At 37.0% G+C, this 24343-nt stretch overlaps 1 protein-coding gene across 1 annotated transcript in view; it reads right to left on the bottom strand.

The window, feature by feature from the left end:
* Window positions 1-662: 662 nt before the first annotated feature.
* BACE2 (beta-secretase 2) overlaps window positions 663-24343 on the bottom strand; it is a 44705-nt gene continuing 21024 nt past the window's right edge. Inside the window, exons 2-9 of the mRNA XM_083361442.1 lie at window positions 21054-21142; window positions 17465-17681; window positions 15091-15219; window positions 11462-11596; window positions 9887-9988; window positions 8529-8678; window positions 4941-5109; window positions 663-3425 (exon numbers count right to left, since the gene is read on the bottom strand). Of these exons, the coding sequence (XP_083217568.1) occupies window positions 3172-3425; window positions 4941-5109; window positions 8529-8678; window positions 9887-9988; window positions 11462-11596; window positions 15091-15219; window positions 17465-17681; window positions 21054-21142 (1245 nt within the window). The 3' untranslated portion in view covers window positions 663-3171. The remainder of the gene's footprint in view (window positions 3426-4940; window positions 5110-8528; window positions 8679-9886; window positions 9989-11461; window positions 11597-15090; window positions 15220-17464; window positions 17682-21053; window positions 21143-24343) is intronic.

Here is a 24343-nt window from a genome sequence, read left to right as displayed (position 1 = left end):
ACAACCTGCGACCATTAAGGAATAAACTCTATTAAACTTGCACAGTCTACTTCTCAACACTTCTGGGTGGTGCACAATAATCAATGCAATTAGAATTTAAAAAATAAAGCTAAAAGATGGCAATAAGGGGTGAAGTTCAGATCACCACAAACTAATAAAGATGGAATATAAATGTTTTTGTGTGCTGTATCTTATATAATCAGATCAATCCATGAAATCTGTTTAGATAGAACCATCAAAACTGAATGAAGATGTTTATCTCACCAAAGAAGGTGGTGTTAAAAATACAATATTTTGAAAGAAGCCCATTTGTAGCTTGCTCCCCCATCCGCAGTCTGCGAATACAGGAACTCCTTGACTTACAGGCCTCCTTAAGTAACACCAGCTGCCTGCAATTAGTGCAGGTTCGCATCCCACCAGGCTCAAGGTTGACTCAGCCTTCCATCCTTCCGAGGTAGGTAAAATGAGGACCCAGATTGTTGGGGGCAATTAAGCTGACTTTGTAATAATGCCGCTTGGGGTGTGTGTGTGTGAAAGCCCTAATAAGCAGGCATATACATAGAATGAAGGCTACTGCTAAACTTGTAAGCCGCCCTGAGTCTTCGGAGAAGGGCGGGATATAAATGGAATTAAAAAAAAATAAAATAAATAAATTCATTTAGTGATCATTTGAAGTCATGACACTTAAAAAATGACAATTACAACCACTGCAACATCCCCATGCTCATGTGATCAAAATCCAGATGCTTGGCAACTGCTTTATATTTAGGATGGTCGCAGTGTCCAGGGGTCATGTGATCACCTTTTGCAACCTTCTGACAAGCAAAGTCAATGGGGAAGCCAGATTTATTTAACAACCGTGGCAAGAAAGATCGTAAAATGGGGCAAAATCCACTTAACAAATGTCTTTATGTTTAGCAACATAAATTATGGAGTCAACTATGGTCCTTTCATTTGAGTTTCTTGTTTTCATTGAAGATTAAGAACAGCTGTTTCTTGTGGAAACGGCACCTTTCATAAAAGTAGCAGAGAATTCAATGAGCAAAACCAGTCCTTAACTAATCAGTCAACATGCCTATGGAAAATTTTTACATAAAAGTTTATTTCAATTTAATTACAGGTATAAATAACCTTTATGATAGAGAGAATCTCAGCTGAAATGTTTGAGACCTCGTGAACTTTCAACTTCCATGCTACACTTGCACAATGTGTTTTGAGGTTAAAAATGGTCCTTGTCCCACTATTGCCCAGCATCTCTTGTGACACTCACCAAGCTGCCATCCTTCTTCTCACTTTAGATAGGTGTGTTGGAACGACAATGCAAGCAAATATCAGAAAGTACAAACTTTGTTAGCCGTATTTCAGCAACAAAGCTTTTTAAAGCTTTTTAAAAACTCACACAGAGGTCCCCTCTTTCTTAACAAATCAATTATTGCTTATTTTTTCAAGTATCTGCATTTATGCCATTCAAACCCAAAAATAGTATTCCAAAACAGAGTGAATATGGCACCAATAAAAGGACTGCAAAAGTTCAAAAGGAATCTGAGTAATACATTTGCCAGTGCATTATTTTTTCTTTCAACATCAGCATAACTAGTATGTAAAGATTTTGTGTACCTCATAGAGATAATGGCTTACTCCTTACCCTGTGATCAGACTCTGCAAATTAATTTTAAAAAATTACAAAATATGTTACAATAACACAAACCACAGTAAGTTTTTTTTTAGTATTACAGGTTTTTTTTTAGTTAAGAATCATATTTATGAGTATTGTTTTAAATGCACGTTCATATATCGTGAAGGCCTTTGGCACAAGTGCATAAGCAAAGATAAAGGAGAGTTAGCATAGACAAAAATATGTGAATAAGTGAATATGTTCCTGCTAGCATTGTGTTTACGACGTGCTGAAATGGTGATCAATAAAAATTGCCATTGTTAAATAATTAAATGTCTGACCATTTATGGGCCTTCACCTTTCTCAGCCAGGTCACAGTTGAGTGAATCATTTAACTGAAGTAATTCCCCTTCAATTGTATTTGTTACAAATTTGATTTCTAGTCATTAGAGTCTTGATAAATGGAGAGAGAGGGAGGGAGGGAGAGAGGGAGGGAAAGTGAGAGACTTTGCTTTATATCTATGCTATTTCTGCAGGATATGCGCACAAAGGCTCAAAGAACCCTTTCAAAGATCATTTATGCATGAATTCAGAAAACCAGGACACTTATGTGGGTGCTAAAGTTGTAAATGTTAAAATGTCACAAACTGGGAATGTGTGTGTGGGAAGGAGATGGAGACGGAAAGAAGCTTTAAAGGGATGTTCCAGTTGTGCTGAATACAGATGGAAAGTGATCTGCAGTTACATCAAGCAGGTCTACCTATATCATACTGATGAACTGAATCTCTGAAGAGAGGCAGTCCTGTTCCATACTAAAGTTACACAATGGGTGTTCCTCTGTTTCACCTTTAACTTGTTAAAAGAAACAGATAATTTTCCAAGAGGGGGAAAAAAACCTCATCTTTTTTTTTAAAAAAATCTGCCTTATTTTCCTCCTTTTAATTATCAGTCTCTCTTTCTGTCAGCTACTGATGAAGTCATGATTCATCAAGGAATAGATATTTTTAATGAAAAAATAATGACACAAAGGCCAAGAAATATTTCTGTTCTTTATGGCAAGTCTGATGAATGGCTTATCAAAATAATGTTTTGTAGGTTTTTGTTTTGTGGAGATGACAAATTTTTTGGAACTATAAAATAAAGTTTTAGTTTGTTTTTTTTTTTTAAAAAAAACTGCTAATTGGTGCAATTGTATATCAAGCAAATAATGAAGTAGAATTTGAAATGGCTATATGTTAACATAGCTAAAAATAATTCATTGTAAAAGTATCAAATTTATGTCAAAGGAGAATTGGAGATGATTTGGTGATTGATCATAGTATTCCTACAGAATGAAGCCTGGATTTTCACCTTTGGCTAAAATACCCTAACCTTGTGCCTGCAAGTCTGTTCAACTATATCTCCTATAATTCTCAGCTCATATAACCACACTGATTTAGAAGCACAGGGTGCACATCTGAAGCACATCTGAAAAACCTCAGGGTGAGGAAATTGGATAGTCATTCTTCATTCCCTATCGGAATACATAAGGATTCTTCACGAGTTGATCAAATTCTTCATTTCCATCTATGCCGTACTAAGGACGATTCGTCGTTTACGGTGTCGCCATCAGCATAACGATGACAACACCGCGGTGGAATAAGGAGCAAGATGATGAGTATGAGAAGTACAAGTCCACAGAAACTCATAAGTGTGTAAGACACAATCCACAAGATTGGTTCGTGGAGGGATATAGTTGATATGCAAGTGGCTGCTACATCTGTGGTAGTGAAAGGGCCTTCAATCTCAGATACTGGAGAACCATGCAATTCTATATTTAAAAACAATAAAAGAAAGATAAATACTGACAGAGGAAACAAAAAGTATATATATGTTAAAAATTATAAGCCTGTAAGGGTTTAGAATTAAATGCAAGTATACTCTCTGTTAAATTCAAGCTGAGGAAAATATACAGGTTACAAAAGAAACCTCATATTTACATTTAGGACATTTCATAGGAAAATGATTTCAATTCAAAACTATAAACATTTATTTCACAATATTAAAAGATTTTCTTGTAACAATTATTTCCTATGATCTGTGAAATCAAAGAAATCATTTCAATTCTGTGAAACCTTTTTCTGTCTAATGATTAATGTGAAATTCTAAAATATGAAGTTGCTTTTTGTAAATGAAAAGCCAAAATTTACCTTAAAAATAGTGTTCTTGAGGCTCATTTGCAGTGCTAAATAAATTGTTTCTGAAGGTCTACATTTAGAAACAATTTATTTAGCACTGCAAATGAGCCTCAAGAACACTATTTTTAAGATACATTTTGCCTTTTCATTTACAAAAAGCAACTTCATATTTTAGAAGAGTAGCAAGACTACCGATTCACATTTTTCTTCCTGAGATGGTTCAAGTAAGATCATGTCTCACTACCAAAAAAGTCAGTGTTCCATTGCTTATGTGTGTGTGCCTTTATGGGTGTGCACATATGTGATTAAGTACAGACAAAAATTTTAAAAAATCAATTTAGTACCTAAATATTTGTTCTTGAAACACAATGGATTCTTTTTTTCTTTCGATGGACATACATAGAGCATCTTGCATGCATGAGTTGCTCTTGTTGGTTTCATCCGTTTCAATAGCAAAACATTTAATAATCCACTGAAAACGCAGACACAGATCAAAAGTGTCTCTAACTGTATGAAAGAAACTGAGTCCCTCCATCCTATGAAATTCACAAGAGGCCTTCAGAAATCATAATTGCTCTGCTTCACCTATTTGGCAACACCGTTTGGAAGATTAAAAATCGCAAAAATACATAGAAAAATACAGAGTATCTAGGGCACTTCTATTTATGACCCTCAGGTTTGAATTTATAACCCTTTGGGCATTTTCTATATTTGTAAAAATATGTTTGAACTTTAACATGAACCGTAAAAGTATTCATAAAGAAAGAAGTTGATAATTGCAGGGCATTGTTTGAAAATAAGCCAAAAAAAAGATAAAAGGCAAGATGAAGCGTTAGGAGTATCAGGAAATGGATATTCTTTTGACTGGCCAAACCTATCAGCTAGTTTGCGAATTGATAAGCCATCCTCCCATCAGGGTAGCCAATTCCAAATTGAGATTCCTGCTCTAAGCATGCATGTGTGCGCATGCGCAAGCATGCATGCGCACACACACACACACAGAGTGGAACATTGGAACATTGACTTCAATTGCCAGCTTGTAAATGCTTTTTAAGTAAGCATTTACTTAAAAAGCATTTACAAGCTTACAAGCAAAGTAAGATAGTAATTTGAAAGATTTTTTTTCTTTTTTAGAACCCATCACTTACCAGCACAAGTACTTAATGCGAATCCCACTCTCTTTTGAGCTCTATCAAAGATGACATAGAATCCTTCCATCACTGTAGCCCCAATAACCAAGGCACTGGAGGAAGAGGAGATACCAAACCGATAGCAGGCTAGATTTTGCCCAATCCCTAGAATCGGCTGAATGTAAAGCTGTTTTTTGGAAAGACATAAAAGATGATTAAAAAAGCAAAAATATACCTCAGTGAACATCCAAATGATTTTTTTAAAACTGTAAAATAAATACAAGTTTTTAAAAGAAAGAGCAATTGCCATATATATCAGTTAAAAGGGGTCATCTTATATTTCACACATATATTTAAATACCTTCCGACTGGTATAATTTACCCAGATTCACTTTATTTATTTCTTTAATATTTTATTGTTGTTTTTTTTAACATAAACACCTTAATATTTGGTAAACAGCATGTTGTCTGGGCATACATTTACAAAGTAATCACTAATAGTCAGTTTTTATTATTCTAAAGTCCAGATAGTAGCTTTACTTGATTGTCTCTTCTTCAAATAATATTCTCTTTGCCAACCTTAAATCAATACAATTCTTATTAATTTAATAGGTAACAATTTAAATATAAAGATTTTTCTAAAATTTACCAATAATAATCACATCAATGTTATGCTTCTTTTCTATCTAGACATCTTGGTTGCCTCATCATAAATCCTGTTTGCAGTTCTTATTTAAATTTGTTTCCCCTAAAATGTTCAAAACATTTTTATTGATTAACCTTTTCTCAAAGTTAATTACATTTAAGTATTTAAATCTATATTCATATCTTAGTAAGTAAAAAAGAGACAAAAGAAAAATTAAGAAAGAAAAAAGAAAAGAGAGAAGAAAGAAAAAAGGAGAAAAGAATAAGAAATAAAATATACCACTTAAAATACATATCTCTTAAACTAATATGTTTATTCCCAATTTTTTCTTCTATTCTTTTTATCTATAATTAAACCTACGTTGAGTCTTTAGATGTTCCATTTAGTAAATCTAATTATCAAATCTTTTAAGTCTATTTCAAAACATTTTTAGTTATCTATTAGAATTTTCTTAAGTTAATTACATTTAGATATCTAAAACATTTCCTTTATAATAACCATCCCAAACATGTTTATAGTTTTCATATTTGAAAACAAACTAAAAAGAAAAAGAAGAGAAATAATACTGTCTTGCTTAGGGAGTTCATTCCCCTTAGATTATAATCTTTTTACTTCTTCAACCATATTCGAACAAGTGTTTAATTTTTAAATATTCCCTCTGATGTGCCCCATCATCTAATTAAGCTCCTCTCCTTTTGCAGAACCTCTTTCCCAATCAATATAATCTGTTGAGTCAAAAAGTCTTTCCATAATCTTGTGTTGTTGTAAATATTAAAAGGGAATCAAACATCATGTCTTTGTACAAAGATTTTGTCCCTTCATATTCATTGAAGATTTCTCTTATGATCTCTTGTCTCTCCATTTCTTTTTTTTCTTTTTTTATTGGTTTTCCAGTTTTGCATTTGAGTATTTAGAAGGCAATGTGGTGATTGGGTTAATCAATAGCTCAATAACAAAATCTTTAGTAGGTATCTCAGGCTGCATCATCAAATATTTCTTCTCTATTTCCCTTAACATTTGCTATTTTGTATTTAAGCTAGAAAATTTCTAATTATATCAAATTCAGTAAAAAATTCATTATCACATTATATAAATACACTTTTGCTTATACATATCTTAATACGTCTCAATGAACAATCCATGTCCTGTTATTAACTTTTATTTAATTTTTAATTTTTAATTACAGTATTCCAATTCCCTCATGGCATCCAGCCCTCTCAATTCCTGGCAAATAGATGTGGAAGAAATGGAGGTAGTAACAGATTTTATTTTCCTGGGCTCCAAGATCACTGCAGATGGGAACTGTAGCCAAGAAATTAAAAGACGCTTGCTCCTGGGGAGGAAAGCCATGGCAAATCTAGACAGCACACTAAAAAGCAGAGACATCACCCTGTCAACAAAAGTGTGTATAGTCAAGGCTATGGTCTTCCCAGTTGCAATGTATGGCAGTGAAAGTTGGACCATAAAAAAGGCTGAGTGCAAAAGAATTGAGGCCTTTGAACTATGGTGCTGGAGAAGACTCCTGCGAGTCCCTTGGACTGCAAGGCGATCAAACCGGTCAGTCTTAGAGGAGATCAACCCTGACTGCTCTTTAGAAGGCCAGTTCCTGAAGCTAAAACTCAAATACTTTGGCCACCTAATGAGAAGGAAGGACTCACTGGAGAAGAGCCTAATGCTGGGAAAGATTGAGGGCAATAGAAGAATGGGATGACAGAGAATGAGGTGGCTGGATGGAGTCACTGAAGTAGTAGGCGTGAGCTTAAATGGACTCCAGAAGATGGTAGAGGACAGGAAGGCCTAGAGGAACATTGTCCATAGGGTCGTAATGGGTCGGACACGACTTCGCAACTAACAACAACAAATTCCAATTTGACCTTTAATATTCATAGTATTTAACTTTCAGTTAACCCAAGTTTCCTTTATCTCACTTCATAAAAATTATGTCTAAAATACACATATTGATACTTAAATTTATTCTTATTCTATTTCGTATACATTTTCTATTTCTCACCTTACTACATCACCACCTTAATAATAGAGTAACATTTATTAGTTCAAATCCATCATCTATATTGTCTGGGCTAATCAATAATTCAAACCTATTTCCTAATAGTTGGTTTACATTTCCCTTGTAAGTCTAAATCCTCAGTATTAGACAGAATTCCAACTATTTTAAGTCTAGTAATCAAATTTCCCCTTATCTCAAAATCTCCCTTTAGCCCACTAGTTGACAGTTTAGGGTCCTTTGTAGTAAATCAAAAGGCCCCAATTTTTCAACCTAATTTTAGCTTTTTTCTTTTGCCAACCAGGCTTTCATACCAATGCTTTTAAATCATCGAATAGATCTCCTTTCATTCTTGTATATGTTACTTGGATTGAAGGAGACCATCTAATTGCCAATTTTCTGAAAGATCTGGCCCATTTATAATCATTAGGTTGTCGCCCTGGTAACCCACATCCCCATGTTTGTTCTGGTATAGTTGTCTTCAATTCAATCTGGTCTTCTTCTTTCTCAGATTTCTTCTGGTTTGTATAGAGAGTCATTTCCAGCTTTAAAGTTGTTGTTTCATTGTCTGGATTTTCAGTAAACTGTAAATCAACCGTAGGGTGCGGAGCCCACGATCCCTCGGCTTTTGCGCTACACTGCGCAGAACGGGAAGCCCCAGATTCACTTTAGCTTAAATATGGCTTCTGTGATGATAAAATGCAAACAGAATTCTACAGAATGGAAGCAGCATCATGAAATAAAAGCTGAGCAGTCAACCTTGTTAATGGCTAGATGGAAGACAACCTGGACATCTACTGTGGGAGTAGGCATCACTACTGGAATCACAGACAAACAGCAATATCTATGATAGGATGTACGTGAACAGCTGTCAGTATTTAGTTTAACACACAATTAATCCAGCTACATCTTCCTTGTCATAAATATTAGTAACAGTAAAATAAGAACTCCAGACCTGTGGAAGGATAGTGACCCGAAAGGACTGGCTGGAATTAACATCTCTTAGATAGATCGATATCTTAGGAAAGAGGCTCCAAGGATTTTCACTTTTATCCCAGCAAGCAAGCTGTGTGCCGCTCCAAAATCCAGATGTGAATTCTTGTATCTATAAGGGGAAAAAAGGAGAAAAAAACCCCCTGAATTCTGTCCCTGCCTCAATATGTTTAGTGTTCAGCATCTATAAAAGATCTCTCTATTACCTGACTGTCAGTGTCTATTTCAGTTTAACATGTGCCGTTATCTAAACCGTGGCATTTATTCTCATAAGAAAAAGTAGGAGAAATATTTAAGTTGGTACGCTAATTGTTTGGGAGCTTTACAAACTTCCACAAGAAGCCTTCAACGTGTTGAGCTTTTGATCTGGAATTGCTAATATGTAGCAAAAGGTGGCTAAACAGTAGATCTGGGCTTTCTGCCATGGAGGATGCCAAAGAATCCCCTTCCTTTTAGACAGGGCGCAGAAAAGACATGCTATGAACAGAAAGTGAGAGAAGAAACTCCTACTCATTTCTAGGAAACTTGCCATTTAATTGCTTCCTATCTCTATAGCAGCCATAGACAATAAACTGGCGCCTGCATGCAGTGTCCCACTCTCCTTTTGCTGTGCACAAAATATTCCTGGCAAGGATGAAACCAACATTTCTAACCTTTTGAGGAATTAGAGTAAAACAGAAAAAGAATAATAAAATAAAAAAATGCTGGCCTCACTCAATATAGTAACATCATGACACTGTGCTCCATGTCCTGCAACCCCCACAGAGCAAAACCATTTTTAAGAGGTGCAGTTCCAGACCATAAGAACACTGCCCATCCTGATATGCAGTGCTTCAGCAATGTCACATTCCTTACCTGGGTTTGGTTAACATCCTTGGTCTAGCTAAGGGGCAGGCACAAAAAGTTGAGAGTTCTGACATCCTGACTTCATTGCCGTATTTTTAGATGTAGATATATTTCTCAGTATTTATCAATATGATCCACACTTTGAACTTTATACCACGTGTAGTTAACCAGTCTTTAAAACAAATCAAGCTATGCCTTAAAAATAAGATTAGATACTTATCTTGTTTAGGGCTACCAATAACAAAATAATATTTTATCTGCAAATCTGCTGCATACGTGAAATTTTCAATACACTGCTATAGTTTTGATAGTACTGAAATTTAACTTATACATGCCCCCATCAAGTCTCCACCCAAAAAGCAGAAAAAAGAATCTCATTTACTGTAGTTCCAATCTTTTGATTACGGAACAAGCATTGAAAATAATTCCTTTAAGAACTTAACTCAGAAGACAAACTCATAAGCCCTAGCTTACCAAAGAAGTCTGCGTAATGGCTCCCACAACAGCATTAAAGACCTTTTCTGGCAGCCGCAAGAGAGTTGTTCCACTGTCCACAATTGCTTTGTCTGAATTGTACTGAAAGGGTGGGGGGAAAGGGAAGAAAACGCTTGTCATAACAATTAGCAAGTCAGTCATAAACTTTTTTGTGGGGGGAGGGTGAATGAAAATACCTATTGAAGGACCTGGGCAGTATCAGATCTTCTAAAACCTAATTCGTACTATGAGGAAATAGGGTCTTTGAAGTATCTTGACTTGAAGAGAGAGTAAGGTTTTCCCTAGCACAAAAATGCAAAAAAAATAATAATATCATAAGACCAGACTTGACCTCTCTTCTAAAGTGTCCCTATAGTATAAATTAACTAAGGGCATCTTGATGGACCTCATCCTTTAAAGGACCTTCTTACCTGAAAATGAACCTGAAAGAGATGACTTTCCTTATCTAGTTCATTTTTATAGCAAAGTAAAGATATGGAAATAATGCTCACAACAATGCATATCAAGTCCGTAGGACTTCTTCTTCTTCTTCTTCTTCTTCTTCTTCTTCTTCTTCTTCTTCTTCTTCTTCTTCTTCTTCTTCTTCTTCTTCTTCTTCTTCTTCTTCTTCTTCTTCTTCTTCTTCTTCTTCTTCTTCTTTTGTAGAACCCCAAGTTCCTCCACTTGTGGGAAGATGTGGTGGAATTTATTTATTTATTTATTTATTTATTTATTTATTTATTTATTTATTTATTTTTATCCCATTTATATCCCGCCCTTCTCCAAAGACTCAGGGCGGCTTACAAGCTTAGCAGTAGCCTTCATTCTATGTATATGCCTGCTTATTAGGGCTTTCGGCCCCATCTCAAGCAGCATTATTACAAAGTCAGCTTATTGCCCCCAACAATCTGGGTCCTCATTTTACCTACCTCGGAAGGATGGAAGGCTGAGTCAACCTTGAGCCTGGTGGGACTCGAACCTGCACTAATTGCAGGCAGCTGGTGTTACTTAAGGAGGCATTAGCCCACTGCTCCACCAAGGTTCACATTATTTGCTCCTATGTTTACGGAGCTTGATAATTCTGCTACCTAGTAAAGCTCCAGTTGTATTGGTCTTCAACTCCCAACTAGGTCAAATTACAATGAACTGTCAATATCAGAGGAACCAAACAAAACTATCAAGTTGTCGAATAGTTTAGAGGTATCCAATATTTTAGAGGTGAGGAACACGGACAATGGTACACTTGATTTGTGACACATTTAAATTTAACATGTTTATAGTAGGATAAATATGCATAACTGGTATCATTTTACCAGAAATATTGATGACACTAAGATTAAACATGGACCCAAGTGTTAATATTTCCCATTCAACTATATTAAAGTATGTGAGGAAGAGAAATTGAAACCAGAAAATGATGAATCTAACACAAACTAAACTAAGTTAAATTAACTCAGAACTCTATGCCCCTTTCTGCCTATACACAGAGAGAATCTGTGGAGCAGATCCCACACATGTGAAATTTGTCATTAAGTAGAAGGATATTAAATTATAATTTTTACTTATTAAAAATACCTCTTTGCAGTCCAAGTTAAGGTTCTGGCCCCCAACTTCAAATTTCAGTATTTCAACTTGATAATACCACTCTTTCTTAATAGGTGTATACCAAATTTTTCCTTTGTATAAGCTTGGTTCAATCCCACCCAATACCTGAAGAGATTAAAAAAAATTACTTTATCATTTAATCAAATATAATTAAGCTACAAAATATGTCTACAATCTAACAGATGGTTTCAAAATGATTCAATGACACTAGTAAGTATATAAATACATACATTTAATATGACATCTGATTTTTCAGTACTGTCAGTCAATCAAAACTTAAAAAGTTGATCAGAAATAACTAGGCTTATAAAGAAACTACCTTTTACACACACACACACACACACACACACACACACAGAGAGAGAGAGAGAGAGAGAGAGAGAGAGAGAGAGAGAGAGAAAGAGAGAGAGAGAGAGAGAGAGAGAGAGAGAGAGAGAGAAATACATTTAAGCAAGGAATACGGGATTCTAAATAAAAGCCTTACAATCTAAAATGTTTTTTCTAGCAACATTAATAGAGCTGTACAAAGAATTCAAAAAAGGGACATCACAACAAGCTTAGGTGTGAACAAAGCATTTGAAGCATTAAGGCAACTGCATCTTATATATACTGTATAGATAATCCTCAATTTACAAAAGTTTATTTAGTGACTGTTCAAAGTTACAACATCACTGAAAAAAGTGACTTATGATCATTTTTCACACTTAACAGCCGTTGCAACATCCCCATGGTCACATGTTGAAATTTCAGATGCTTAGCAACTGACTCATATTTATGACGGCTGCAGTATCCTGGGATCATGTGATCCCCTTTTGCGACTTTCTGACAATGGATAAACCAGACTCACCTAACAACCGTGTGATTAACTGAACAGCTGCAATGATTCACTTAACAGCTGTGGCAAGAAAGATTGTAAAATGGGGCAAAACTCACTTAACAAATGTCTCACTGACCAACATAAATTTTGGGCTCATTTGTGGTCGTACGTTGAAGGCTACTTGTACATACAATTATTATATCAAAGGCTCTCTCTGGTTGTCAGCACATGTCTATGCATGTTTGAAAAGAGGGAAAATCCAAAGCAGCCACAGCAAATGATTTAAGGAGGAGTGCTTTGTAAAGCACCTCATGGTAATACTTTGAGTTAGCCCAGACATGTCAAACACAAGGCCCGGGGGCCGGATCCGGCCCACGAAGTGGTTTCATGTGGCCCGCGAAGCCATCCTGGAAACAGTGAGGGAACGGCCCCCACTGCCTTGGCCCTGACCCAGAGACCCTCAGATCTGTCCCACTCCTGCCCAGGCCCCCATAGGCTTGATGCGAATGATGTAGAGCTGGCCATGTCCACCCAGTAGGCCATACGCACTCTAGCCACGCCCACCCAGTAGGCCACACCCACCCTGGCTATACCCACCCGGCCCCTTGAGGGCAACCGCAATGCTGATGCGGCCCTCAATGAAATTGAGTTTGACACCCCTGAGTTAGCCTAAACAACTTTTCATTCTAAAACCTATGCATATAAAGTTAAGGGATGCGGTGGCTCAGTGGGTTAGGGTGCTGAGCTTGTCGATCAGAAGGTTGGCCGTTTGGTGGGTCAAATCCCAAGTGCCGCGTAGCAGAGTGAGCGCCTGTTACTCGTCCCAGCTTCTGCCAACCTAGCAGTTCGAAAGCACGTAAAAATGCAAGTAGAAAAATAGGGACCACTATGGTGGGAAGGTAACAGCGTTCCGTGCGCCTTTGGCGTCTAGTCATGCCGGCCACATGACCACGGAGACGTCCTCAGACAAGAGCTGGCTCTTCGGCTTTGAAACGGAGATGAGCACCGGCCCCTAGAGTCGGAAACGACTAGCACGCACGTGCGGGGGAACCTTTACCTTTACCTATTTAAAGTTATGGCTAAGAATCTGGGCTGCATTGTTGTTGTTTTTTTCAAATAAACCATATCAATTTCAAAAATTACTTGGACCCAAGAAGATCCAAATAATCCTTGTGTCACAAATGTTATTAGTATAATTTAAATAGTTCCTCCATCTCTGAACAATGAACAACACATCATTTTCAAACTGTTCATTTCTGTGTATTTGGTTTTTTTTTGTTTTTTTTATTTTTATTTTTATTCCATTTATATCCCGCCCTTCTCCGAAGACTCAGGGCGGCTTACAAGCTTAGCAGTAGCCTTCATTCTATGTATATGCCTGCTTATTAGGGCTTTCACACACACCCCAAGCGGCATTATGTTATGCTACTGTTTTATATACAATATGCAATTCTAGTTGATATCTAATCGGTTAAATACCAGACAGATGATCAACTAAAGATGTAATGCCATGTCTTTAAGAGAATGCCCTATGTGGCTGTTGGTATTCCCTACATAGCTGAACAGGTAAATTTTTCTCTGAAGCTTTCTCAATAGTTGTCATTTTTATGGAAAATGGGGCATTCTACAGGTCTGTTCATCAGAAGAAAATGGAGAAGGTGATGAATCTACTAGATTTAAAGACTTCCTATTTTGAAATTTCACAAAGCTTGCACACCTTTCTCCACACCTTTCCATTGTTAAGATGAAGCAGTGGCGATGAATTCAGGTAAGTCTGCAGAACAAAGTTCAATGATATTTGTGATTTCTTACTACATTTATTTGTTCAGCTGACTGAAACGTCGATAGTGTAAGTGGATAGGTGTCCATCCATGTACAGGCCAGTCATTCTTTTGTTGAATGGGAATTGGGGAAGTTGTAGTCCCAATATGTCAGCAACTTAAAGAGCTGGCATGGGCATTTATGTTTTTGTATACCACCTAAACATTAATTTTCATTTAAGAGATCAATGAAAAAAAATCAGATTACTAATGTGAATAAAATGGGATTCTGCGTCACCTTTTTTATTGTTTGCTTTTTAAAATTAGTTTAATGGGAGGAAAACCATCACTGGTAGTACAAAATGTCACCACGTTATCTCCTGTTAAATATTAAATAGCTTTGAACTATGTATTTGTCTCGTGTGACTCTATGCAAGCAAGCACCATTGAACTTAACTGGACACATTTTAAAAATAAAATACAAATAGGATTATTGCTACTTCTTTTATAAAACAAATTACACTTAAAATACTGAATTTTAAAAAAATGAACAAGATTCACTTAGCAACCATGTTACCAACTTAATGACTGCAGTGATTCACTGTGGAAAGAAAGGTTGTAAATTGGGACAAAATTCACTTAACAATTTTTGCACTTAACCACAGAAATTTGGGGCTCAATTGTGGCGTAAATTGAGGATTACCTGTAGTTTATTAACAAAAGAAAGCCTAAATTTAATCTTGAATTTTAAAGCTTAGCATATATATATATATATATATATATATATATATATATATATATATTTAGGTCACTATTAAGCTAATTCCCTGTAAGAATTAATAAAGCAATGACAAATTTATGTTCCTGCAATTTAATAATCAATTAGCAGGATTTAGTAAACTGCCATAGCCACATTGTTTCTAAAAGATATGGAAAAGATGTCAAGTTGATTGGATTTAATTGCATTAAATAGTTTAAGAAAACACATATTTTCCCTAGCATTCAGCCTGACAGATACCCACAAGACTTCCTCCATTAGTACCAGTTTCAGAAACAGGCAAACTAGCTCCACACATCTGCAGGGAAAAAACATTGGGGATCTTGGCTTGATTCACAATAGAATCAAAAAAAGTCTCCACAGAACTTGAAGGCTGTAAAAAGAAAAGAAAAGAAAAAAATAGCAAAACTAAAAAAATAGCAAAACGTCAGCTGTACACAAACTGATGCACCATGAATAAACAGATAAGACAGCAACCCCCTGCAGATTACTTTTGCTGGATAAAAGGAATTTTAACAATGAATTACAAATTTATTAAATTGAGGTTATTAAAACCTCAAACGTACACTACACATTAAACATTGAAGGTAATTGCTAGCATCCATTTAAATCCTTTCATCTATTATTTTTTATTGGTGTCATAGCTTTCTTCCTAAAAACCGTGTTTCAAATGTGTAAATTTGTCCTGCTATGCATTGTGTAGCATATAAGGGAACCATGCTTACTTAAATTTGGATAGAGTTCTTATTATGGTTATAAATTGTCAATTTTGCCATTGCTCTATATTCTCTAATTTTGGTCTTCCACTCTAGGTTCTGGCCAGCAGTTCCAGAAATATTTCTAGAGGAAATTATCTAGGTGTTGTGGTGAACTAGGGAGATAAACAGAGGGGAAGAGGAGAACGTATTATTAGAAAATTTTCCCATACAGTTTTAATTTATGTTTTGTCTTTGCTTAGTAGTTATTTCTTTGTGTGTTATTCAACTGTTACTATGCAATATAGTTAGGGTTTTCTTCTCTTTGTACTTCTGTATTTTAATAATAAAATAGCTAAAACTTCAGTACAGTTGATGCTCACATCCTGAGCGCTCATTCAGTGATCATTAATCTTGTGATGTCACTGAGCAAGGGGACTTATGATCAGTCCTCAGAGTTCCAGCCCCTACAGTGAACCCACTGTCATTTGATCACAATTTCAGATGTGCCCTGCTTGCTTCCCACAAATATCAGCGGGGAAGTCGACAGCAAATTGGAAGTTACAGTGGTGTACGCTTCCACATTTAATATCTGCAACCTGGATTGCCAGAACTGACAATGCTAAGTGACACAGTCAGTGGAGGTCATTCTTTATGACTGTGTTGCTTAGTGATGGCAGTTCCAGTCTAACTGTGGTTGTAAATGGAGAATTACCTGTACTTCTTCTCTAGATTAGTGTCAAATGTTATGCCACAATGGATTATGCTTTCTTCCCCTGCTCTTCAAGAGTTGGGAATGTCCCTTATCACTTCCTGAATTGTTATGCCTTTATACCAATTTTGCATACCAATAGTCCTCTATGTGGTTGGATTAAGTAGAGGCCTCCATAACATTCAATGCATCACTTGGACCCAAATTATATCTAACAGTTGGTGACTGACTGTAGGCAATAACCTGATTTAGGCCAGCTTTTTATATTCACAATGATCTTATCAGATGCATTTGGGAAGCTCATAAGCTTAGATGGGAGATGTCTCCCTATGTGACACTCTCAATGAATTAGGACGTAATAAACAATCATCAATTTTAGTATCAAATAGAAGTAGTAGTAATCATCCATGACCATATCCAGTCTCTTTTTAAACCATCTAAATTGAATGCCTGGTTTTTAATAAGCTGGAACAAATTTCAGTTTAACTGTATAAAAAGAATTTCCTTTTTCATATAATTATTCATGCATTTAGTTTCAATGCATGACCTCAACTATCAAAATTAAGTGAGACAGAGGGTGGAAAAAAACCACTTCCTGTCCACGTTATCTGGGCCAGGCACGATTTTACATACTTCTATCATGCTCATCCAACAATAAAGACCTTAAACGTGGTACTCTTTTTTTCGTTTTTCTTTTGCAGGGGGGAAGCAAAGGTGTCCTAATCATTTGGCTGTTTCCCCCCCACCTTTTCTAGCATTATAATATTCTTTAAAGGTGGGTGGTGAGAACTTACACATGTGGACTCATTTGGTTTCCTATAATTTCATTTTCATTAGATTTAAATATAGATAATATGATTATTTCCCCATGCATTTAGTAATTTGGGGATAAATTTTGCGGGATGGGAATACCTGTGGCCTTGGAACTGCAGGTTCACATTTCCCTCCTAAGAATGAATGTAAATGATAAAATGATTTTAATGATAAAAATATTTATCATTATTGAATAAGCACGTTGTTGACTTCAAAATGCTAAGTAGGGATAACTTGGGTGGGTAGTTCTTGGATGTGAAATCATGGAGGAATACTAGCAATGTAGATTAGGATACAAATTTGTAAAATCATAGAAGAAGCTTTGAAATTTTCATTTGTATACAATACCGGCCTTAATTTTCATATAAAAAACCTGATGAATAAGAAATATAGTTTACCTTAGCCAAGGTACTGTATGCCAAACCAAGGATCCCTTGCCACTGAACGCCTTTTAAAAAGAAATTTTCCGATTGAAAAATGGTGGCAATGTTGATGATAGAAGTGCCATTTATTCCTTTAGGCATTCTAACAACATCTGTTCCAAGACTTCCGATCCAACTTCCCTGGGTATATTTAACAGTCACCTCAAGATTGAGTGATTTATATGTGGTGGACCTAAGGAAAGAAAAAGTTATAGACCAGGTAATTCCATATTCTGTGATAAAAGCATCATATGCACAGTTCACCATTCTTAAGAACAGTAATTATATCTATTATGTAAACTCAGCAAAGCCCCACCAACCAAGCTGGATGTAATACAACCACCATTTTCCAGATACCACATCACTCAGGCAAATTCTTCCTCTCCATATACTGTATATGAAGGGTCAGATGAAAGAATGTGCCGTATTTTCCGGCGTATAAGACGACTGGGCGTATAAGACGACCCCCTACATTTCCTGTTAAATTATAGGGTTTGGGCTATGCTCACCATATAAGACTACCCCTCTTCCAACGCACACCAAATAAAAATTAAAAAACATCAGATTTGATTTTCATATGGTAATTTTAATTCAAATGCTTATGACATGCAGGTACTTAGTAGGAAAACTGTCACTTATAAACATAAGGCTGTTTGTCATCAAACATGTAAACATAAAACAGTGCAAGTGGATTAAACTTTTCCTAATTCACTCTAAAGCTTTCCCTGCGCAGACCAAATGGGAGATCCACTCCAGGTTTTCCAGCCAGCCCGCCCAGTTCCTGAGTCAAATGTGTCCTTAGAGCTAAGCAGCTGCTCTGACTACTGCATTCCCCACCTGCCTTTCAAGCTGGGATAGACTGCAGCTGCTCTTCAACTTTAGAAGGAAAGACGCCCAGACCCCAGCCTGTAAAAAATCACAGACTGCAGTTTCTTCTCCAATTGGTTCTGCTTTCCCTGCGCAGACCAAATGGGAGAGCCACTCCAGGTTTTCCAGCCAGCCCTGTCCCTAAAGTTTCAGCACCCAGCGTATAATACGACCCCTGACTTTTGAGATGATTTTCATGGGTTAAAAAGTCGTCTTATACGCCAGAAAATACATGCAGTCGAGGCCCTGGGGATCAGAAGAAGGGCCATATGTGGAGATAGGACTCAGGTGTGGTTGTGATGGACATGGGAGTGAGGAAGATGAATTCTGAGAAGAAACATTTACTCTTAAACAACTTTTTCTTTAACAGCTTTTTTCATTTCTGCTCACTGAGGGTTTTGCAGACAAGCTTGGTAACAGCTGACATCTTAGGGGGGGCTGCGGGGGATGGGGGGGTGCAGGGACAATGAAGTGAGACAGATTCACAGGTTCAACTACTTAACCAGGATGTTGGGCTCACTTATAAGAAAACCCAAAATCACATAGCTGGCACAGGAAACTAGAAGCTTTGCTATATTCCCGTGACCTAAGGTGGACAAAGATGGCATGACATTTAGCTATTTTGCATAGCAAGCAAAAAAGCTTTAGGGGGCTGCAATCCAGGTAACCAATCAATATCATGAGATATGTTATGCATGTATTATCAGGGGGAGGGAAAAGAGATGGGTTGGATAGGCAGAGGGGTGTATGAAAATCACCTTTGATTATAAAAACTGCTATAAAACTGTAAACAATGCCTTGGTAGCTTTCAAAGCCAAGGTCAGTTTCATCTTGGTACCAAATAAAAGTCTTTTTGTTTTCCACATCTTGAGTTTGGTGAACAATTGGCTTTGACACCAAGCTAAGACCCAGTTTTGGGAACAACATATCCTTGCATACATTTCAGTCTTTTAATTTATATGCAATGAATTTGTTCCACCATGTGGAACTGGGGCTAAGAACTTCCTATTACAAAGGGCTACACCCCCTTTCTTTTTAAATCTTCCTTTTTGCTGTGCAAATATTATGCACAAATACCATTTTTTGTACAATGTTAGGTTCATTTACACTCCATCACAATTAAGCTTGTCCTGTTACTAGATGCTTTGCAGTATCTGAATATGAAATAGATTCATGCAACTATTTCATCTTAAGACAACATGACCTTTAACTACATTAGTAATGCATTTTAATAGCAATCTTAACCTTGAAGTCTTCATTCACTATTTCAATAATTTATTAAATTTATTTATTTTTATGTCACCCATCTCACTGATACAGTGACTCTGTGCAGCTTACAGCGTGATACAATATGATAATATTGCTTCATCGCATACACAGCACATACACATTTGATATAAGCATGTATCCATGTGTGACACTAAAGTCAGTCAGAGGTGCCATAGAAAAAAGGAAGAATGCCATTGCATATTTACAGAATATAACTGTGGCATAGCTTCTTGTGAAGGAATATTGCTGTTCTGTACCAGCCTGCTACCGGCCCTGCAGAAAAAGCAGGGACAACACCTTTTACAAGAAGGCAAGAGGCTGGAACTAAGCCTGCCAAATTTATGGATACAAAAGCAAACAGAACAAGACACGAACTATGAAACAGGAGTTATTCAAGCGGTTGCCTTCAGCAAACCAGCCCTCCCACGCATTCCCCTTTTATACAGTTCAGGGCGTGGCTTCTCTCTGCCTCCTTCTGAGGTGCCCCATTGCCTTCCTCTGTTTACTCCTGATTGACTGCCTCCTGCGTCGGGCATCCTTGAACAGGGCCAGCTGTGGGTCATCTTCATCCACGCTGTCAGGCTCACACAGCTGGGTCTGCGTCATGACCAGGTGGGAGGGGCCTGGCTGAGGGCTCTCATCAGCAAGCTCTCCAACCCCCTCAGCAACCTCTCCATCACCCCCCTCTTCCTCTGAGTCATCCGACCCAAATGCCGAACCCACAGGCTGACCCTGAATCACAACAATTGCCCTGATTCCAAGGAGGAAGGAAGTGCATTGCAGAGGAGCAAGAGACACCACAATTTGGATAGTTGGTATGGGAGAAAAAGGGTAACAAGGGGTCCTCCCTAATAGTTTGTTTTATGGTGCAAGTAATCTACTTCAGTTTGGCAAGTTTTCTATTTATAGGTGAGGAACAATATGGGAAACTGCTGAGAAAATCACAGTGTGTCTTTCTTGGCTTTAGGAGCCTGACATTTCTCAAACAGTACTAGGATGGACTAAGGATTGTTCTTTTCATCTTTAGAAAACTCATTTGCTAAAGAGAGGAAATTACTGTGCTGCAGGGAATCATATCATGTGTATCAATTAAATAATTCTAATATGGATATACAATCAAAAGTATGCCAGAACACTTAAATAAACATCATATTCAATGCTTTGTAAAGAAAAAGTTCCATCCACCTTTGCTATTTTCCCCCCTAACATTTCATACAAACTTCAATACAGTTTTCTAATACAGGGGTCCCCAACCCCCAGTCTGGTGGACCGGCACCGATCTGCGACATGCATAAACAAGCAAAGGCCCATCCACAGGATGCAGGCAGCTTGCAAAACCATGCTCCCTGCAGTCTGCAGCAAAAACCTTTCTCCATGGAACACACACCTGGTGCCCAAAAGGATGGGAAATAGGGATCAAAACTCTTACTTTTTTGTGTCGAAGTATGTGGTCAGATCTGTATTTGGTACACCCGAAACTGCAAAATTGCTGCTTCCCGTGTCAACCAGAATATTTAGCTGTTGAAAAGAAAAGAAAGTTATTTTTGTATTATATTCAGAGAAATTGATTTTTTTAAAAGCTTGTGACCTAAGTGTGAAATGCAATTTAAAAATCATTACTTTTTCAACTTTTCAACCTTCTGGAGGATTTAGGGTTTGGGTGGTTCTTGGCTAATGGAAATATATTTAGATCTTGAAATTTTAAAGTTATACTAACTAGACCACCTGTTAGGTCATTGTTTGACAGAAAGGAAGCACAATCTCATTGGATCAGAATGAACATTAAATTTTAGGCTGACCATTTTGGTTTTTTCTAACCTCTATGTTGGACAGTTCCATGATCTTCTAAGAAGAATATATATCATAATCAGAAAAAATAACTGTAGTAGTAAGTACACTACAATAATCAACATTTAGTTACCTAAATGTATAAGTAGAATGATCATGGGTGGGGAAAAAAGCAGTAGGAGTTAGAGCCACCTCCTGCTGGCATGCCCATTGACTTTCCTAGGGTAAAGCTGGCAGGGAACATCAGAAGTCATGATTACATGACTATGGGGATGTTGCAACAGCCATCTTTGCCAAAAAACAAACAAACCCCTGGTCTGAACTGTTTTGTGGAAATCTAAATTCAACAGGAGTAAGAGGACCTAGATTTTTAGGCATTTTTTAAAGTTAGTTGATTTTACTGTAGGTACTTGATTCAAAAACCATTGGAGTACAATAATTTGAGGGTACAAAGAGACAAACACAATGAGAGTTTTAGTAGTATATAGATTTTGGCTGGATAGCAAAATTGTGTTGCAACTTCTAAAAGCCAAAGTGCTATATTGCTGAGAGATGAACAGGGGAAAGACCAAGAAAGAGAGGCTGGATCAAAAGTATTATGGGGTAGAAATTTATCGTTCTTTCACATTGCATGGATAGCACTAAAGCAAGACATTTGTGGGAAAAGTATAGATTAGCAGCAGCAGAAAGAGTAGAATAATAAGGATAGAATGTGAAGAAAGTAATAGAATTGAGAATACAGATTTGGTATTCTGGTCTGAAAAAAAGATTTTTTATTTTTTAAAAAAAGAATCTTTAGCAATCTTGTCCTTCATTTTAGTTCGAGTAAACATCCTGTAAACCATTTAGTTCAGCAAGCCACAGAGAGGGCCTCCTCAGGGTGCCTCCTGTCAAGGAATGTCGACTGGTGGCCCCCAGGGGGAGGGCCTTCTCTGTGGGTGCTCCGGCGTTATGGAACCAACTGCCGGTCGAGCTCCGGATGGCATCAGACCTCCGATCCTTCCGTCGCGGGTTGAAGACCCATTTATTTGAACTAGCGGGTCTGGCCTGATGGGGGTACTTGGGTTTTTTATTGGTTTGTTTTATTATTCTGGTTTTAATTTGGGCATTAATTTAATTATTTTTAATGTTTGTATTGGTGTTTATATTTATGCCCTGTGAACCGCCCTGAGTCCCTTTGGGAGAAGGGCGGTATAAAAATCTCAATAAATCTAAATCTAAATATGTTTATGGTTATTGCTACATGATTGCTATGTTTCAGCAGGAAACTGCATACTATAGACTAGCCATACAGCATGTTGCCTTCACTTGCAGGTATATTGTTTGACTAAAAACAATGATGGGGGATTATTTCTTTTCCCCTACCTTGAACTATTAATAATCAGAAAATAATTTTACATGGAATTATGCCTGGGCATATGTATAAAACCACATTTATAACTAACTGAAACCTAGAACTTTAAACTTATAAGAAATAAATAGTATTTTAGGAGTAGAAATAAATACTCAGGACAGTTAAGGAAATGTTTGTAATATTTCAAAACTATAATTTATCATCGGGCTATAGAGATTACTATAGAGTAGTAGCACTTCAATGCAAGTACTACAAGACATAATAAAGCATTTGAAAATTATTAGTTCCATATAATGGTTGGGTGAAATTGTTATTTGACAAAGCCCATCACCGCACAATACCTAATTAAAACAGTGTTTCAGTTAAACATTAGTATAAAAAAACCACCAGTAAACTTTACCATTAAGGAAGGTCTTTTAATATTTTAAATCTTGTTCAGTCTGTTGAAGAAATACTTTTTCCACAAATAAAAATATCATCTAAGTTTAGTCAAACATGTAATCAGCAAACCCACTTCAGATTAACATTCCACATCTAAATGAAACTAGCATAAACATAAAACACAAGAGAATGGTCAGTGATTAAAAGGTAAAAATTACTGATTTTGGAACGCCAGCTCATATCATTAATAATATTAGCAAGATTTGTATAGTCTGAATCAAAAATCGGTGACAGCCTTCCAGTTTTGTGATCCAGTTGTGCTGGGACAATTAACCCCTACGTTCTCAGCTGAAGTCATGTTATCCAGGAATTCTGAGAATCAAAGTCCTAAGGTATTTGCTAAGTTGGGGAAGGGAACAAAATCATTTAATCAGAAGTGCCAAAGAAGGATTGTCTGATTGTTCCTCTATACTGAAAGCTTTCACTACAAAGGAAGCTACCACTGTTGTCATCAGCCATTCAGTCATGTCTGACCCTCAGCCACTCTATAGATCAGTACTCTCCATGCCCCTCTGTCCTGCACTGCCCCCTTCAGATACGCCATGGTCCTCCCGGGATCATCTTTTATAGCGTTAAAGGAAACTATGTAGGTTGATAAATTTCTGCATGTTATTTTTCTAAAGGAACAGGCAGATATCATTCTAATAAATTACCTTTTCCTTTCTTCAAAGATTTCAATAAAAGCAGTAATACTACCTAAATCAGGATTTGCCAAAATGGTCAATATGAGCAACAAAAAGCCAACGAGTCTATCTAAGGCAGGGGTGGGGAATCTTGGCCCTTTTATAACTTGTGGACTTCGACTCCCCTTTAATTAAAGAGCTTGGGGCCTCAACCTAAATGGTCACTAAATATTATGATGAGCTGCATTTCTATCTGACTTGTTTAGTGAAGAAGTGGATGTAAGAATTTTACACCAAGTAGTTTGAATCAAATGCAAAAGATAGTAGTAGTAGTAGTAGTAGTAGTAGTAGTAGTAACATGGCTTAGGCCCGGGATATTTGCAGGACCGTCTGCTGCCAGGAACGTTTTCCCATCGCCCTGTGCGCTCACACAGAGAGGGCCTCCTCAGGGTGCCGTTGGCCAGACAATGTCGGCTGGCGACCCCCAGGAGGAGGGCCTTCTCTGTTGGGGCG

The sequence above is a fragment of the Vipera ursinii genome (genome assembly GCF_947247035.1).
Source record: "Vipera ursinii genome assembly, chromosome: 4".
Taxonomy (NCBI): domain Eukaryota; kingdom Metazoa; phylum Chordata; class Lepidosauria; order Squamata; family Viperidae; genus Vipera; species Vipera ursinii.
Note: the sequence above shows the minus strand (reverse complement) of the source record. Positions and strands in the feature narration are given on the sequence as shown.